Source organism: Trachurus trachurus (genome assembly GCF_905171665.1).
Source record: "Trachurus trachurus genome assembly, chromosome: 20".
Classification (NCBI taxonomy): Eukaryota; Metazoa; Chordata; class Actinopteri; order Carangiformes; family Carangidae; genus Trachurus; species Trachurus trachurus.
Window position 1 is genome coordinate 13,174,746 of NC_139911.1, and position 19,187 is coordinate 13,193,932.

General features: G+C 40.4%; 1 protein-coding gene across 2 annotated transcripts in view; it reads left to right on the forward strand.

Moving 5' to 3' along the window:
* Nucleotides 1-7,067: 7,067 nt before the first annotated feature.
* ctdspla (CTD (carboxy-terminal domain, RNA polymerase II, polypeptide A) small phosphatase-like a) overlaps nt 7,068-19,187 on the forward strand; it is a 33,903-nt gene continuing 21,783 nt past the window's right edge. The window contains exon 1 of one of the 2 annotated variants that reach the window (XM_083995372.1): nt 7,068-7,690. In XM_083995372.1, the coding sequence (XP_083851498.1) occupies nt 7,615-7,690 (76 nt within the window). In that variant the 5' untranslated portion in view covers nt 7,068-7,614. The remainder of the gene's footprint in view (nt 7,691-19,187) is intronic. The other variant, XM_083995373.1, reaches the window with a different exon arrangement.

The following is a 19,187-nucleotide window of genomic DNA, read 5'->3' on the forward strand; positions in this document are numbered from 1 at the left end:
AAATCTCTGAACACAAGTAAACGCTGCTTCCGGTCCGCGTCCGCACTTTCGCTACGCGCCACTGGCGTCTGGTGACTGATCGGCAGATTCGCTACGAATGGTAACCAATGCTGAAAGTGAAATAACAAGGCAATAAAAATATAGTGTAAAATATGTTTTGGCTTTAACATAAAATCTTTCACGTTTTAAGGTTATATAGAGTCCAACTTAACTTACAAAGAATGAATCTAAGGTTAAAAATACAACTAACTGTACATTCATTTTTATTTTTTTATTTTAACTGTAGCTACATTCATGGTAAATCAACACATTATGAGAATGACTCAATTAAATCTGGATTCAAAGACAGGGGTCAAAAGGCATCACTTAGGCCTATGTATTTTGTACACGTTCAATTACTTTATTAACACAATTGAAAAACTTCTGTTTTCTCCTTGGGAAATATTTTAAACTGGAATGGGGGCACCTTATTGAGGTTATCACTTGAAGTAGCTATAGGCCAGGATCAAATAAGAAGCCTACTTGTTTGATCCAAAACATAAAGTTGCAACATCCCACTTAAATATAATAGTCATAAATATTCATGCCTATAGCCTATGTGAAGAGGCTGCCACATGTTACACATGTAATGATTCCTCACAACAGCCTAATGGGCTTTATGCACAGCTCCACTACTTTCTGAACATTTGAACAAGCTGCCATATAGGTGAACATATACTATGTGATTATATAGGTGCACATATAGGTGACCATATAGGTGAACATATATGTGATTATATAGGTGCACATATAGGTGAACATATAGGTGATTATATAGGTGCACATAATCGTTGGTACTTCTTGAGATTTTTGGTACTTCTTGATGTATACTTTCCACCATTGACACTGGCACCTTCTTGTACCCTTTTCTTTCTTTTTTGGCATTTCCAATGTGTCCTCACTGAGCTCTCTGCTCTTTGCCATAGCAAGTCTTGCATTGACATGAAAATGACTGAAATATCCCAAGCAAGTCAACTTTTACAGTCAGAAAACTGGTCAAAAAAACTCCAAGAAACATTGAAAATAATTGTAAACACTTTAGACCCTTAAAGAGAACGGTTTGTTGGAACATCCTTACAGAAAAGAGGTCATTAAATCAGAGACAATGGAAAGAAAAATAGTCTTATTTTTTGGTCCCAGATAAGTTTATTTAGTGAGTGAACTCACCTTGATCATTGCAATATGTGGTTTTCAATATATGACACAACTAGGCTTTTTAACTATTATATTTTTTTACATCTTGGAGGAAGAGAAAGTACCGAGACACCCTATCAACTCCTGCAATTCAGTGTTTAAAGCTTGATACTGAACCAACTGGATTTAAGCAAATCATTCAACCTACAGTAAAGACATCATTGATTTTTAAAACTTTGATTTTCTCTTTGTGTGTTCAGAAAACCACATAGGAGACACTTCTTAAGAAGTCTGCAAGGAAACAAAGGATGGAATATTTGGGGGCTTTCAGACTCCTGTTATGTTGGAGCAACTGTGAAGCAGATTTAATAAGGACTTCACATAAAGCCTCAGACATCAAGGAGCTGCAGTAATATAACCCATCCTGTGATATCTGTTCTGTCTGATTCCTTTACCAGAATTGCACTTTGGTAAAGACTGTCAATCAATCTTTCCACAGGATAAATCCCAGAGAATCCATGTATCCCCCAGGGAACAAATCTAATGAGCTGAACCTTATTAAAAACCTGTCCTGATTTTACAACATAATGACAAGATGTGATCTTTATTGTTTCAATCATTTTTATATCCATCACTGACAGATACAGTTTCTATTCAGTTGGTGATGTCTGACTGAGTTTGTTAAGCTCTTTTCAGTCAGTTCCTACTCTGTTGAAACCAAGATGTTAAAGTTGGTTTGTGAGCTACTTGACAGCAAACAGCCTTGAGCTCAGGTTGTCATGTTTGATTGTTGACTGACTCTGCAAATCCCACTGATCTTCGATGTCCAAAACCTGGCTAAATGTGCTATTTTTCATTGAACAGATGATGTATAACTAAATCTATGAGCTATTAATAGTTATATGTTATATGATTTACAGTTTTTGCTTGGTGAGAGGGTTTTAGATAGATGCTGATTCAGCTCCATGATGATTGGGGACTGTACAGTAAATTGTGTGTGCTAGGTACAGCTAATACACTCACAACTCAATGTATGTTACTGAATCTTTCTAAATGTGTCAAAATTCAAAATAGTTCAATAAAAGCTTGATATAAATGACTATAGTAGTTTATAGGGATGGTAATCCACAAGGTGGCGCCACAAGAAAACTAATCGTTGTTTGTTTGGGTGGAAGAAAACCCACAAAAACATCAACACTAAAATGTCCAAGCACAACATTTTACTGAGATTATTTTGTGCAAAGAGTGGTCTGAGGGAGCTCTTCAACTCTAAAATTGAAATGGACTGTGACAGTTTATCAGGTTTAGATGTATTTCTAAGCTTTAAAGGGTTGCATTTTAAATCTGTAATCAATGCAGTGTCCGTTAATCCAGTGTACTTTTGTAACAGCTGTTGGCTATCAGCTTGGTCAAAAGGAAAAGCAAGCAAGTCAGACCCTCCTTTTCCCATGTTTTTTGCTTGTCTCGTTACTTTTTTATTGTTTGTGTTCTTTAATTTATGTCCAGGCCTCTTGAAACTTTTGGACAGGAGACTATCGTAACCCTCCTGAACTGAACCGTGTCTCTTTACAAGCCCCCACCATGTCATTGTTTGGCTGTGTTTAACAGCTTCAGGAAATCAAGTGAGAGAGGCCCATGCAGAGAGGGAGAGAGGATTATGCGATTGCAAACTGAACTACACCCACGTTCATAAAACATTCAAGCACCCACAATCTTGACAGCACACCAGATGTATTTGAAAGCAGTGAAAAAAAGATCATCTGTGTCCTATCAAAGTTAATATCAAGACCATATTTATTTTAATTATTCATCAACAGGAACACGCTGCTGGAGGGCAGTGCCGTTCAATTCCCTCGATGAGTGAAATGTCAGAGGCCAACCGTGTTTGATGTCGATGATCAAGAAGTGAATACTCTGGTGTTTGGTTTCTGGTCTTAAGGTTGTTCTTCGTACGTTGTGTGCACATCTTCCCTGTCCCTTTTGACCCTCGCCACACCCTCTATCACAAAAACAGTGATGAAGTGTTTTTTGCCCTGTAGCCCTGGAGTAAATAAACTCACATGCTCTGTGCTCAGTCTAACAGCAGCAATACTACAACCACAAAACATCATGGACTTCAGGGTTTCGTTAAATTGATAGCTTTTTAAAATTAATGATGAGACACTATGATGTAACATTTTGCAGACAAGCGGAAGAAAGAAATAACAACTCCATGTAATATTTACAGGAAGGAAAATGCTTACAGTACAAATTCAAGTTATTGTGGTCCCACTTTCTAATGTAAAATATGGGTCTCACTTAAACATCTGGAACTATTGTTATGTTTGTTATTTATAGATGACCATTTGTGTCCTATGAGCTACTTCAGCAATGTTATATGACTGTTATTCTGTATTTCTGGAACAATGTGTTGTCATGTGTCCCATTAAATCTCTAATGCTCCTCATAAAAATATGTTTTGGTCTGTACAGTACAGTCTGAATGATGCTAAACATTGCTGTTGGGGTTTCTGACACATTTTTTGACATAAGAAATCTTTCTCCTCCTTCCCTGTGAATGAAACGTCATCTTATCTATGTAAAGTGGCTAAGCTGTGGTTAAACACATGTTCAGATCAGATTTCAAGAGGCCATGTCGTCTTCACACACAGAAACCTGACACTGACTGTCAAGTGATGAGACTGTGATTGTGCAAAGTGGCTCAGAGACCGACGTTGTGGTGTCAGTTACATACATACATACATTATTGTAAATATTGTGACAGAGACACTTTCAGGTGTTGGTTATTTCTGCCCCTGTCTCTCACTGAATCAATATGAGACTTGGTCTGTTAATATAAGGATATTGTCTGGCTCTCTTAGCCTTCATACACATCTGGTTGATGGAGCTCTGGGGCTTCTTAAAGTCAGATGGAGCTTCAACCTCTCACATGTTAGCAAGAAACAGCAAAGCCACATTTACATTTACAATATTGATTCATGGAGGCAGGATTCATTTTGACTGTGGTGCAAAGTAACCAAGTCCGTTCTGTATTTCAGTTAGTTTTCTACTCCACCACAATTTATATACCATATTCACTACTAGACTACTGTCCCCATATGGCCTATGATTATAGACATGATACAGTATGTGAAATATACTGTATATGACAGTTTTTTAGGTGATGAGAATACCATGTCAACACTATTCACACGGCGTGGCCTAATAATGCATGTTTTGCTATGGAGACTTCTGTGATTCAGAAATAATTTCTTTGTTTATTTCATTCACAAGAGACGTGACAAGAGAAGTGTAACAGTGTCGACTCATCGCAAGCTCTTTGACACCAACATTTTCGGGAGCTCAGCAAATGACTTCAGTTTTTCATCAAGTTCAAGTGGAATAAAAATGAGAAAAAAGCCTTTTTTCTCAATTGCGTACTTAGATTTTTTTGAAGGACTCAGTCTTACATGGACAGAAGTCTTTTACATCATTGCAGATGTTGTATATCTGTATGAGTGTTGCAGAAAAACAATTTAGATCAGAGGTTCTCAACCTTTTTGAGTGACTCAATAAAAATTAAAACATAGTAATAGCAAATTACTTGAGAACAAAAGACACTGCACACTGACATGGCAAAGTCATGTCAGATATAAATATAGCATAATATGGATAATGAGTTGGTGCCCTCTGTTTGTGGAAAGGTAAACAGTATTGTATTATGCACCTCTGTCATTTATCTGCTATGTCCATCAAGAATCTACTTCTGTGTGACTCACCAACATGTTTGAGTCCAGCACCAGGCCAGTTATCTCGTTGCCGATGATGTAACGTCCACAGGTGTAGCAGTTGGCATCATCCTCCTGACCAGTGATCAGTCCCAGTGTGCACGTCATCTGAAAAAGACAGGTTAGGTCAAAATGACTCATGGCTTTACTAACTTGATCAAGCAGCAATTATAGTCTGCATCATGAGTTTACAGATGACTGTGGGTTCAATCTACAAAAACAGCTCAGGGGACACCAGAGCAAAACAAAGGCAGTTTGCAACATTTCACTACTTTATACTAATCAGATGCTTTAACTCAGGCGTCACATGTTGAAGAAAGGTAAAGAGCAAATACAAGATTCAACTGCACTGGGAAATAACAAATCATTTGATTCTTTTACCCTATTAATAAATCAAAATAAAGTTTCTGTAGACAACATAACAGGATTCAAAACAGAACCTCAATAAGATGCACACAGTAGGTATGTGACTTCACATTAATTTAAAAAAAAAGAAGCAATAGCCCAATTAAGCTACTTTTAAGAAATTAAACGAATAAAATGTGTTTTTCTGATTCTCCTTCTCCTAACACTGACTTTTTGCAACAAAACTATTGTAGCACCTTGAACTTTAGCTTGGCGCCCTGACCACTACAAACCTTGGTATTTGCATTAGCTAACAGGATTCATACACTGACATAGCCAACACTGATGTGGACCAGTGCATGCCTGGAAACTATAGAGATGTCAAAACCGTTATTGATATGAATATAATAATAAAAAAAATTAAAAATTAAAAAACATGTTTATTTTCATGGTTGTGAGACACAAAGATAACCAGAAAAAATGATCTGACAACCATCTAGCCTTACTGACCCACACAGGCCGGGTGCATCACATGAACTGGGAGATTACATACTAATTACGAGCAGCATCAACAGATGACAGCTTGCCCTTACTGCTGTTTCCCTCCTGTCCATATGCCATCATACACTTGTCTCTCAGGTGGGGTCATTTAGGGCTGTGTGGGCCTCTGCTCCATTAAAGTGACAGCGAAGGTGAAGAGGGACGAACGCTCAGACACGTCACTGTTGGCAGTGGACCAGAAAACCACTTTATCTCCCTTGTTGTTATTCTACGGTCCACTGAGGCTGAAATAGCATGAATAATATTTGTTTATCAGTGCATGTGGAGGGTGTAGGTCTCTGGTGCACAGGAGGATATCAGATAAAGGGAGAGGGGCTGGCTAATATGATGTAACCCTCAGAGTAAAAGGGGCACTCCACTGATTTTACAAGCAGAGAAAAGATTATTAATGACAGAAAAAAACGACGAGAAATGAAAAAACAGCTTTTAAGGTCTTATGTGGCTCTAGTTGAGTTATGTGAAATCTGAGGAAATAATGTGACTCTGATGTCATCCTAGTGGCCTGGGCGATATTTACTGTTACCAGAATACAACAATATACAGTAGCTATATTTTAGAAATTTGGATTTAATGTTTTTTTCAGGAGATGGTTTAAAATCTGTCAGAATAAATCATTTGATTAGATCTGCGTGTGGATGCTAGTAAACAGGGCATCCATTTTATGCCCTCTGTGTTGCTTCATAATATCTTCTATATTCTATAATCACAATAAAATGTCACATTATAGCTCATCTTTAAATTCTGGGTTAATCTTTTTTTCTTGTCAATTTTTTTTTGACGTTTTTTATAGACAAGAAATAATCATTGAAATTACAGGACTTGTTACAACTCTATCAGGATTGCAGTGCTGGCATAATTTTGTAGAAAGGTCTTGAAACAACACTTAAACAATGGTGAGATCCTATTTATGTAAGGAGGGGCAAGGGGGTTAGTGAGGGTGGAGTTCCACAAATACTTGCAATACTTTCTAGATTATAATTGTACAATGTCTATTTAGAAGAATCTGCAAACATAGGCCTATACTTCATTGTGCTTTGAATTATTTTTCAGTAAGGCTATGTGTGTGTGTGTGTGTGTGTGTGTGTGTGTGTGTGTGTGTGTGTGAAAAAAGCTGCACCCCAGTTTAAAAGCACTGGAAACAACATCAACATAGGAGTGAGTGGTGGTGGTGGTGGGCGGACTGAGGTTTTCCAGTCAGGAGGACTGAGAGGGATAACAGAAATGTTGAAGGCGTGTTGTTGTTGTAGAGAGAGCTCGCCTCGCCTTGCTTTGCCTTCCCTTGCCTTTGCCTGGCTCTGTGGCAGGAGGACGGTCGCCATCTCCGGGTAAACAGTGTAACCGTATCACGCAGTTGATATTGTAGTGAGTGGAGTGGAGCCGGAGCGTACAGTAGCAGCAGCAGCAGCAGCAGCAGCAGCAGCAGCAGAAGGCGGGGGCTATGCTGCCTGCAACAGCCATAGCGGACACACACCACGGCTTCAATGCAGGACTGACGCTTTGTTTGTCTCCTGCACGTCGGACTGTCACCTCAGATGTTGCTGGACGCGCTGTGGCCGCTTTCCCCCGCTGACATTTCGTCTTGTTTGTAAAAGCTCCGGTGGGGGGCGGGAGAGAAATGGGACTTGCATGCTTCGAATAAAATGGGATTTTAATGCTGCAAACAGCGGACGCTCTAGCAGCCTGTGCACAGCCAGGGGACTGTAGTACACTTGGTAATGTTTACCAAGGAATAAAACGGTGTAGCCGAAGGTGCATAACATCTCGTTTCCATGGACAACACGTCCATAATAACACAGGTTGCAAATCCGAAAGAGGAGGAGAGCATTTCTTCAAGTCAAGATAAAGGTAAGGCGCGCAGAAACAACTGCAAATGTCACATACACACGGCTGTTGTTATTCTAATTTCTCACATGCCTGGAGATTTTGATTTGCATCTATTTTGGTGCAGCCGTAGCTACATGTTTTTACGCTGCTCGGTCCCAGTCTGATCTGCTGCAGCTCAGTGCAGAGAGGAGATGGGCTCCGGACTGCAACAGCAAACCAGAGAGTATCGACGGAAAACCTCCATTGTTCAGCTGAAGCAGAGAAACATTAAGAGCCAGAGCCCTCAGCCCAGGCTGCCTCTAGTAAATACTATAATGTGGCTGCACAGTAACTTTATATACCAGGAGCTTTGTTTTGAAGCCTTTCACGACCAGATTTTTTAAATCTTCAACATTTTCCGACTTAAAACATGTGATATTTTCTTATCTGTGTAGAGTGAGGTGGGTTTACTACAGGGGGCGGGTACTCTACTCGTTTTCCCTTGCACTAGCGACATCCCTGTATGCATCACTGACACTGTAAAATGCCTGGTATACTACCAATAACAAATCCCAGCTAAAGGGCAAATCAGCAGTTTGGCTATTGTAACAAAAAATATACAAATTTTAACAAAAGAATTTGAAGAGGAAGATATACAGTAACTGTGCATGAGGGAGTCCATTTATCTGTTTTGTACAAGCTGTCTTTGCACGTTTATGAAAAACATTTGATACACACAGATCCATTTTGCAGTTTGTCCATTTTAGAATAGAAGCATGATAGGATAGGTGTTGCAAGAAAACTGTACTGTTTATCGGTATCATCTGCTCCTTTGTGCAGAGCTTGGTGCTAATAAAACAGTTGTTATCATATTGCTGAGAATATATAGGCACCCTGTTGGAAATGTCCACTTCCAGCTGCGCAAAGAGTGCCTGAAAACAACAGCTCGACAGCTGCTCTACAGATTACAGGGGCTGAACGAAAACACATTTTCTCTCTGTTGTTTTGCACAAGAGTCGCCACTAACCATGTGGTGATGACATCAATGACAAATCCCCCTCATGAGTCAGGAGCTTTTCAGTTTCCATTAATGTTGAGAGGGGGTTTCGTTGGTCTGTGCAGGCTGTGACACTTTTTTGAACTCTAAATAGAGAGGAAACTCCTGCATATTTAACTCATTTCCATTTTGATTGGAGTGCACGGAGCATATGTCTCATGTCCGGGCAAGAAAATCAGGCTGTGGGGTGTTTTATCTACAAGTGTGGGGACATGCAGGTGTCCTATAGGAAGTCACGGCAGGAGGGCATGGTTGTTTGGAGCTCAGGGCCCCGTTATTCCCCCAGAACCCGGGGGGCTTGGAGGCCAGAGGGACCACAACTTCCTGCTAACGCCCAGTGCTCTGTGGGAGGAAAGGTCACCTTCCTGCATCACCCTCCGCTGAGCAGCACTGACAAACCATGAGCCACTCTGACTCACTGACCTCCCAGCTAGTGGTCATGAAATGAAGTAATAATCTGGATTTGTTTGCTTTGATAAGTAATTGGTCACAAATGTAGTTCAAATTATGGAATATTATTAGTATCAATAATGAACCTGCATCATCAAGGCAAAGAGAATAATTGTGATTTATACAGCGTGTTTTTTCCCCTCATCAGATCAAGTATTTAAAAACAAAAAAAAAGCAAATATCCTGCCTCGTGCAGCACAACAAAGAGGAGTAATATCACCCAGGAAATTTGTTAGAGGAAAATCAGAGCTGTTGCCTTTTTCCTCTTTTAGCACATTGCTTAATCGCTCGCACAGAATTCCCACACTTTCTTGTCTGCGACATCCTGCTTGTCTTGAACAGTAAATCCCAGATGATCTGGAATCTGACAATTAATCTGGCAGGATAAAATCCAGGCTCAGTCTCTGACCAGAGCGAGTCGACACACACACACACACACACACACAAACACACGCACAGAGAGAGACAGGCTCCCACAAAGGCTGCTGGGACACACACACACACACACAGTATCACTAGGGAGCTTCCTGAATGGAGTCCCTGCCCTTCACTACTGCCTCTGTCAAAGCAGACAACAAACAGCACTTGTTGTCCAGGACAGTTACCCTGTGACCTGCTCGAGCTGCACCGAAGCCACAAATGATCCCCCCCACACACACACACACACACACACACTGAATATTTCAGAACACTGGCAGGCTATTTTCGGAGACCTATCAGTTTCATTCCAAGCAAAGACGTAGTAACTCATTAGAGCCAAGATTTTTAGATATTCGGTCAGGTGGAGATTATATTTTTATGCATTATGGATTATGTTAAATGAGGTGAGGGTTAGAAACATAATGTGGGTGGTTTCCTTCTTCAGACAGAGCACGTGGTACATAGTCATCCATGTTACGTTGAAGTTTGACAAGACTGTGTTTGCACTGCAGAGCTTTGAATTTGTCTTTTATGATAGATAATTGTGAATACATTCAGGATAAAGAATAAAACAGCAGTGTTGTTCTAATTTAAAGCTCTATACTTCACAGAAACCAGCACTGACATTGGAGGCTGAGAAAACAGCGTTTCTTTTTCTCCAAATCCAAATTAGGCGTTTCATTTGGCAGCCGTTTACTTTTCAGGGTCTGATGCAATGAAATGTAATGGATGGACTAACAACGCACAGGGAGTCAGAGGCTGGCCAGCCTCCTTCTCGCTTCACAAATCGGTTAGGCTTTGCTCTGATGACTTCACAGTCCAGCAGGTATCAATGGACAAGCTGTTTACCTTAATCAGATTACCTCAAATCTCAGTTTAGCTCTTCACTCCTGCTGGGAGACTGATGACACTTAGACAAACACATACAGCTGCAAGCGTTGGGTTAAATGGTGATTAAAATATCTGTGATTTTTGCTAAGACTACAAAATGTGGACTGCAACATGTTACTGATTTTATTTCCAGTTTGTCTTCCTTAGCAAAGTAATTGAAAGAAAGGTTTGAGGTACATTTTCTTAGTCAACAAATGCCATGAAAAGTCCAAAACCAGGAATGTGTTTGCCCATCCTCCCTACCCTGTCTGTGGCACTCAGCCTCAAGCTGACTGGTTCCTACCAAATTCTTTTAAAATGTCTCACAAACATGTATTCAATTTAAAAAGGCTCAGTTATATCCCACAAACAGCTGGACACTGTCGTTCTTCGCAAACATTACCAAAGCAAAACCAAACTGTGCATTGGTTGGAGACTATTTTCAGGCCTGGATTAATACGTATTAGGTAATCTTGTAAATATTTACAACATAAGAGTGGTAAATGTGGACTGATTCAAAATAAAATACAGTGCTTGTGTTCATGATAATGAGGATCCATGTTGGCTCTGGGTACACAGGCAATACTTTACTGAGTGGGGTGCTTTTTGGCTTTTCAGGGGATTTACTGACAATAAGAAAAATATAAGAAAACTATAGAATATCGCCAGGCTCATTATTCTGCGCCTTATTCTATGAATCTGCTCCGATGTCGCACAGGGATAAAGCAGTGTGTTTTACTTCTTCCTCATGGCTGAATATCTGTTGGATTTTCCCTGGAGTCTGTGGAATAACTGTTTGCTTTCTTAAAATCCCTTTTTGGGGAAGAACAAGAAACACACATTCAATTTTTTTTGATTGCATGTTTGGTTTTCCTGGCTGAGGCAGAGTAATATACTGTACATTCTCCTGAACAGACATAATGTCATTCTCCTCTGTCATTACTCCTGTGGCAGCTCAAGGCTGCAACAACAGCGTGGACACTAAACTGTAGATTTTACAGAGCCCATTAACCTTCAGCCTTTTCAAAACCCCTGCGGTCAATGTACTCTACCTGTCCTACCGCATGTGAACGTCTCTTATGGTGATGAGATGTATAGACAAGGAGGAGCAGCAGACACTGATATTTATGATTCCCTCGAAGGCATGTTGGTTAGAAAATCTTTCAACTGCCATATGAAAAATGTGAAGAAAAAAAGAAAAGGAAGGAGAAAAAAATGCTGAAGCTCTAAGTTAATATTAATCTGGAGAAAGGCCTATGAGTATATACACACTTGGCTTTTGTGGTTATTCCTGGAACTCGCTGCTGTACATTAATAAAGTGTTTACGATGTGTGGACCACACCTGCAGGGGTGTGCTAAGCACAGTGAGCGAGGAGAGCTACTGTGAGTCTTGGCTGCCTTGGAGTCCCTGGCACAAGTTGCCACTCTGCTGTGTACAGCACTTTTCTGTCACGACCGTACTCAAAGTGTGGGCTAAAAGAGGACAACAACCTTTTACGTGGTCAAAGGTGACATTAGGTTTCTTTGATATATGTTGGGGGGATAAAACACGTCACTCTCCAGACCAGCAGCCCACCTCTCGTGAGAATCGCATCAGATTGCTGTGTGCATACATACAGTGAAGTCAATATTCAGGGCACCATTTTGACTGAGAGAAAGAGGGAGAGAAAAGCTCGACTCAGTGCTCTGAAGTGCAGGTCCTTATTACAGATTTATGAGCCTATTTCAGCCAATGTTGCTCAGAAAAGCTGATTATCTGCACCTCCAGGGAAGTGTTGGAGTGTTAGATGTTTCCCAGCACATCTTCATTACTTCAGTCCAAGACCATACTGGGCAGCTGATTGGGAAAAGTTGAATGTTTTTCTTCCAAGCCTAAGCCCCTTGACTGATAAGCTTATGTGCGGGATCGGCCCCGCCTTAGTGTGTGCATGGACATGGCTGAAGTGGAACTTGGGGGATTGTATTAATTTATAGTCTTTAACATTCATTCAAGCCCAGAGCAAGAAATCATGTAGTGTTTTTACAGCTGTAAGTAGAAAATAAATGCTTTGTTGTAGAAACTTTGTGTTATTGTTGAGCTTGTTTGGCATTGTGAGTAACCACAGTGAACTTGCCAGCACTGAATTTCACATTATGCATGAGCTCATAAACAGTCAATCACCAATAGTGGATCCCTGAGGTGTCTGTTGATGTATCAATCACTTGTTTTGACTTGGAAATAAGGTCTAAAATCACAGTTTATGTTCACATCTTCCTTAATGATGTTGTATTTAATGCAGTGTTGCACATTTAACCAAAAGTGTTAGCTTTGAGCAATTTATAAGATATTGTCAAGAGAAAAGTCCATAACATGCTGCTGGTGTTTATGTCAGCAAAGCTATTTGTTTTTCACCAACACTGAATTTAGATCGTAATTAAAGGACTGCGTGGACATTTGGGGGAAACACACTTAACACAAACAACAAGCAAGAAGTTACAGCCAAGAGACATTTAGCTTATAGCATTGGATTTGCTCTGAGAAAGAGAAATCTGGCCACCTACTCTGCTGTGCACAAATTTAACATTTAATCTCATTTGCATGAGAAACATACAAAACAAAAAACTGAGCCAGATAAACTAATTACCACATTTTCAATCTTTATTCTAACTATAAGGGTTTCTGTCGTTATATTTTTGGACAAAAATTATAAAACTAGATGCTTACCCACTGTGCATCATTTTAAATAATGAAATGATCCTTGGAATATAACTATATTGATATGAGGAAGCTGGCAAAATAGCAGTCCTTTATATTTCTCCCTCTCTCTTGTGCATTTCCTTAGTGGTAGATGTTGATTCTGACAATGTAGCCCAAGATGTCCACTTTTGTTTTGTTTTAAATAAGGTGTAACGAGGGTGTTTCCAGAACCAATAAGGGTTATCGCTTTTGACACAGTGCATCAGGACGATTTATGTCAGATTTTCACATCCACTCACAAGTTTGAAGTTAGAAATGAGCAAAGTGGCCCTTAATTAGGAGGCAGCATGTTGATCTATGGATTGTGAGGCACTATGAAGTAGATGCAATCGCACTGCAATCCGTCCTCGGAGAGGCCACAGGGGAAAACAGTGTGGGATGACTCTTTCTTCACTCCTACACTAGCTGACTGTGAATACTTAAGCCCTCACTCAGAATGCAGTTAACTGGGAAAAGAGGGCTCCCACTGCTGCTGCTCTGAAGTCCAAGCACTGGCTTCCAGTTTAAAATAGACTGTTCACAACCTTTTACTTCTTGTGCATCTTGTCACAGCGTGTATGGTTGATATGCTGCCAGTATGTCTTCAGCAGAGTCCTCAGATCCTCAGATACTGGGCTACAATCTATACTAAAGGGACCTGAACTCCGTAATAATCTCCCTGTGGGTCTGACCTGAGAACATCTTAAAGTGAAACATGCTTTCAACGCTGGTGACACTAACTAAAAATTCTGCATTCAAAATCTTAAGTAATTTCGCAGCAGAGTGACTGTCAGTGTTATATCATTATATAAATAATGCATTATCATTATGTAAGTAGCATTTTAATGTTGCAGCTGGTTACTTAATGGAAGTTAATCTGTAATGCATCAAGTCTTATCAGTTAACCCTAGAAAACGATTTGATAATAAAAATGTGTATACAGGCAAAATAGCCTACATCCCAGCACCACTGACTCTACCATGTCGAATAATTTTGTTTCAAACATTATTTTTATCTTTATCATTTCATAATTGTGTTTTTGTTATTGAACTGTCATGTTCTTTGTCAGAGAAAGTACTGTCGGTCCTGAGGGTCACAGAAGAACACGTTCCTGTTTCTATTCCTGTTCATACTGTTCATACCACGAGTTTCATTCCTGTGTTACAAGATGATGATGGATTGGGCTACATTAGAGTAAACAGACAATCTGTATTTTGTTAGTTTCTGTCTTTTGTTTCTTTGCTTTTGAGCTTTAATCCATGTAACAAATGGATTTCATGAAGAAAAAATTTCAATTTCAAATGTAGTATGTGCTCACTTCAAGTAGGTAACTTGTACATACAATTACATAGTATGTTTTTTAAGATACAATTGTGACATTTTGTGTGTTTTAAAATGAAAAATCCTTATACATAGTTGACCTATATATTTTCTTCCTCTTCTGTTATAATGCCTTTTGATTGCCTTGTTTCTAGCTGTAGGCGGCACATCAAAAACTCAGCATTTCTCTGTATTCTGCAAGTATTTTATCCTTTAGTTGATGCTGCTGCACAACAGCATTTGGGTTTTTCAGGGTCTCTTTTTTACTGTATGTCTGTGTGTGCTTTGTATTGTGTGTTTGGCAGTTTCTATTCAAACCTGGTCTTAAGTGGAGCTCGCTGTGTTTTCGTTGCTTGTTTGTAAATGAAAATGAAGAGACTGTTGCGGTAACGTTTTTGTGCAAATTCTACATAAAATGATTCTCTGTCCAGTTGGCCTCCATCCTGAACAGCGCAGCGACTGATTGTGATTGCACTGGGATAATGTTGTTTGAATTGATTTGAATGAGAAAATATAACAGAGAAACTCTATAGATGTTTAACTCAAATGAACCCGAGCAGATGGGGGCATTGTCTTGTATCCAATTTCAGCTTTCGGTTTGATTGACTGCAGCCATCAGTGACTCTCAAGTCATCAAAACTCTCCTGATTGACTACTGAAGACAACTGACACTTCAGTTCTTCTGGTACATGCTTGTCGTGCTTAGCTTTAGATGCATTGTTTATATGCGCGACAGTATTGTTGCGGAATTACATCACCCTGGCTTCACTGTATATCTTGACACATTGGTATTCAGTCTCTGGGAATAAGTGAAGACCATTATTAATGCTCCAAAAGCCACAATTCCTTTGGAGCTAAAAGACCGCCATGCCGCATGACCACAGCGGCCTTGAAGCTAGCTCTCTAAACTGTCTCTTAACGGGACGGGACTGTTGAGCAGGGGCTGGGACAGGCCACAAGCTAGGATTAATTTAGCCTCCATTCAGTCAAACAGACTCTGTCAAAATAGATCGATACAATCAGAGAAGGACAGGGGTCAAGGAAGGAGGAGGAGAGAGAGCAGAAGAAAGCGTCCCAGTAGCATCTGTGGGTCTCTGGAGTTGCAGGCAGGTACCCACAGTCTGGCTCTGACAGAGGGATGGCCTTTCTGCATATTTTGCCCTCTTCTGGCTGGCATTCATCATCAGTAATTGGCTATCTAAAAGGGAGATCATGTTTTGTCCGTAATGATTTTCTGTCACCCCTCCTGAATTATGCTGCACGCCAGTTTGTGAGATATTTGACAGAAGAGCATAAAAGGCTTATACATTTTTAAAGCGACGAGCAAGGAATACACAAGTACAGGAGAACAGATGTTGGCAGACACACAGAGATTTTTTTTTCTTCTGCCTCTCCAGAGGTAAAGGTGAATATTGTTTAACTGTAAATCTCAAGGGAGCTCAAAGTAGGACATGCTCTGTGTGGAAGCGTAGAGATCAACCCTCTTTCAGTGAACAGAAGCATGGGAAACAGTAGCAGCAATACACAAGCAAGCCACGCACATGCTTCCACCAACACATGCACAACAATATGACCTACTTGTTTATTTCCTTTCCACTCATAGCGAGCAGCATTTTAATACACCCTAATCTGATTTACTGTTATTTTGATGCCTGCTACATTTATGGGCGAATTTGTATGCGAGAGGAGGAGATTGAAAGATTGAAAAATTTACCAGACAGGGGTTGTTTAAAAGTTGTTGCATTGTGGGAAATGTAGGAAGCAGTGTATTTGGAGCTTGACCCATGCAAGGGATTACAGTCGGGATATTTCTGCCTCTGCTGTTTTGATTTTTACTGTTCTGTCTCAATAACAAATTGTTGGAGTACTCCTTTTAATGCCGTCAGCTCACTGGATCAGCCTCCAGGATCTAGTTTTACAGCTGCATGGATAGCTTCTCTTACTCTGGGGGTCACCAAGTGTACAAGCATGTCCATCTTCAAGTGAGGCCTGAAGACAGGCCTTTAATTTCATCTGACATTAATTCTTCCAATGTTTTTCTTTTTTAACCAACAGACAGGCAAAGCAGGATTTCCCATCAGTCGCTGCCTCTGGCGTCGAGCGCACAGTTGTAGATGAGTATATAAAAAGATATATAAATAATGAACCGCCACAGCCCCAAACAATGTGGGCTGTGTTGCTGCCGGTTGCGTAACTCCAGCAGAATAGTCAGATCTCCCTCATTATTTCTCCCTGAGCTCTCAGTTGGTTAATTCCCCCATGCTTGTCATCTCCTTCATTTCGCCAAATGCTCAAGAAGCAGCAGCCCTCGTCGCCCCCCCCACCCCCTCCCCCCGGGGGCCGCATGCAGGCTGGCACTGCCACCACAGCGCCTACGCTGCGATACGGCCGGGACTGAAAAACAGGGGCAGACCCGCCCACGTCCCTTTGACAGGTTCACAGCAGCAGCAAAGGAGAATTAGTACCTACCATGACATGGGTGCCAACTGAGTAGTAAATGTGCTTAAATCTCTGAAAATTGTGCCTTGACTTGTTCGAGTGAGTGAATGTCAGTTACATAAAATCATGTAGGATGCAAATGTATATATAAATCCTCCTGGTTAAGTAGGGAAATGAACCCAGAAGGGCAGCTGAGGGTCAGTCAGTGTGAGTAAAGGCATCTGCTAGAACTAAGTGTACCTCCACAGCCTGTAATTTTCACCCCGGCCTCAGCTGTCTGCGTGGGGAAGTAAGGAGGCTTAATGGGAGTTTATTTTATCATACTGTGCTATTATTGCCTTGATGGCCTCACACATAACCCACCAAGGATCTCGCCACATCGGACACACACAGGCTGAACTGTCAGGCTCAGCTCATCTGACGTTACCCAACTCCATTCAGCTGTTTGGATTTACTGTTTGTGCGTGCATGTGCGTGCACGTGTATGTGTATGTGTGTGTGTGTGTAAACAGGCACATGTTCAAGTGTATTGTGAAGCAGATGCTCTTTGGTGTAAATATTGTTTTGGAAGCGGATCTGTTGCAATTATCATCGCCTCTCTTGGTGGGATTTTGCCTTGCCTGGAAACGATCAATACTCTGTTCTTGATGAACGAGGGCATAACTCATTCTTTAAAATTCAGTGTTTTGATATTTTGAAACAATTATTTGATTACCTAATTAGTCGAAGAACAAAGCACAAGGTGACTGTAGCTCAGCTGGTGCATCTGGCCAGCACTTGGAAGAAAAACATCTGCTAGATGTGTGTAATATTGATCCACTAACTATTTATGCGATTTAAACAAGATTTTTCAAACACATCCCGGTTCCAGCTTCACAAATGTGATAATCTTTGGGTTTTATGTCGCTGAGCAAACAAAATTAGCATCTTGAAATCATCTCACTGGACATAATTATGAGCATTTTCCACTGTTTTCTCACATTGTACAGATTAAGCAAATGATAAAATGAAACATGCACAAAACAAGAAGAGTTTATAGCCATGCTAACAGCCTCAAGAGGCAGCACAGAGAGCCTACACTTTACAATGCCAATGGGCTGATGTTCAACATCTATGTTTACCATGTTCACCATCTTAGTTTATAATTTTAGCAAAAATCAAATGTGCAGAAGAGTGTAATTGTATTATTATAATTTCACAGCTGTCAAAATAGTGGCAAACAAAATCTGTTTTTGGTGTGCCAGGAAAAGTCAGCGGATTAACATTTGTGCCAATCTACTGAGTTGGCTGGTGGCACCGAATGGTCAAGGGAATACCAATGTCATTATTATTTGTCCTTTTGGCACTCGTCATATGCTGCAAGGTATTCAATAGTTGAGATATTTCAGTGCAGAATTGGAGTGATATACTCAGATTGTCATTCCTAGATCTAGGGTGGTAACGTGGCTAATAACATATTAAATATATGCTGCTCCTCAAATTTGAAGATGTATTGCTTTTCTTTGATTTATATAACCGTCATTTGAATATTCCTGGGGTTTGGACTGTTAGTCAGACAGAACAAACAATCTGAAGATAATACTTTCCGAACTCCGATGAACATTTTTCACCATTTTTAGACATTTAATCGCATTAATTGATAAATTAAAGTAATTATCAAGGGTTTAATGTAGGCCTAATTGCAGCATCTGTCTAAAAGAACAAGATGAAAACATTTGCTTTCATAGTATCACTGAATGGAGCTGGAGAGCCTATTACTGCAGAGATTCTTGTATAGTGTTATTTTGCTGACACAGTGCACAACAAGGTGTTCCCCCTTGCTGCTGTGTGTTGTAAGTGAGAGCCAGGGACAGAAACAGCCTCATCTTCCCTTCCTCACTTTGCTGGTGAATGTTGTCAAGGTCAATAGTGGACTACCTGTCGGTGTATGCATGTATGTAGAGTCTTGTTTTTCATTTCTAGCTGCAACCGAGTATACCTTCTTTATCTCACATGGTGTTATATAAGCCCTAGACAGCTGGTTCCACTTGTAATGCAAACACCCCTCACTCAAAATCTCAGTGACAGGCTGAGGCAAATAATGTGTAAAATTGTGCCCGCTGCCTGTGGGGTTGGCTGGCTTTTAGCATGTAATTTTTGGCTGTTGCTGTCTCCTTGCCATGATGTCAACTTATCACTAGGCCTCTATATCATAATGGCTTTTTCTGAGTTTGAAGTAGATTCACACAGCAGCTCCAGCATGGAAATCCCTCTGCCTGCTAGCTGT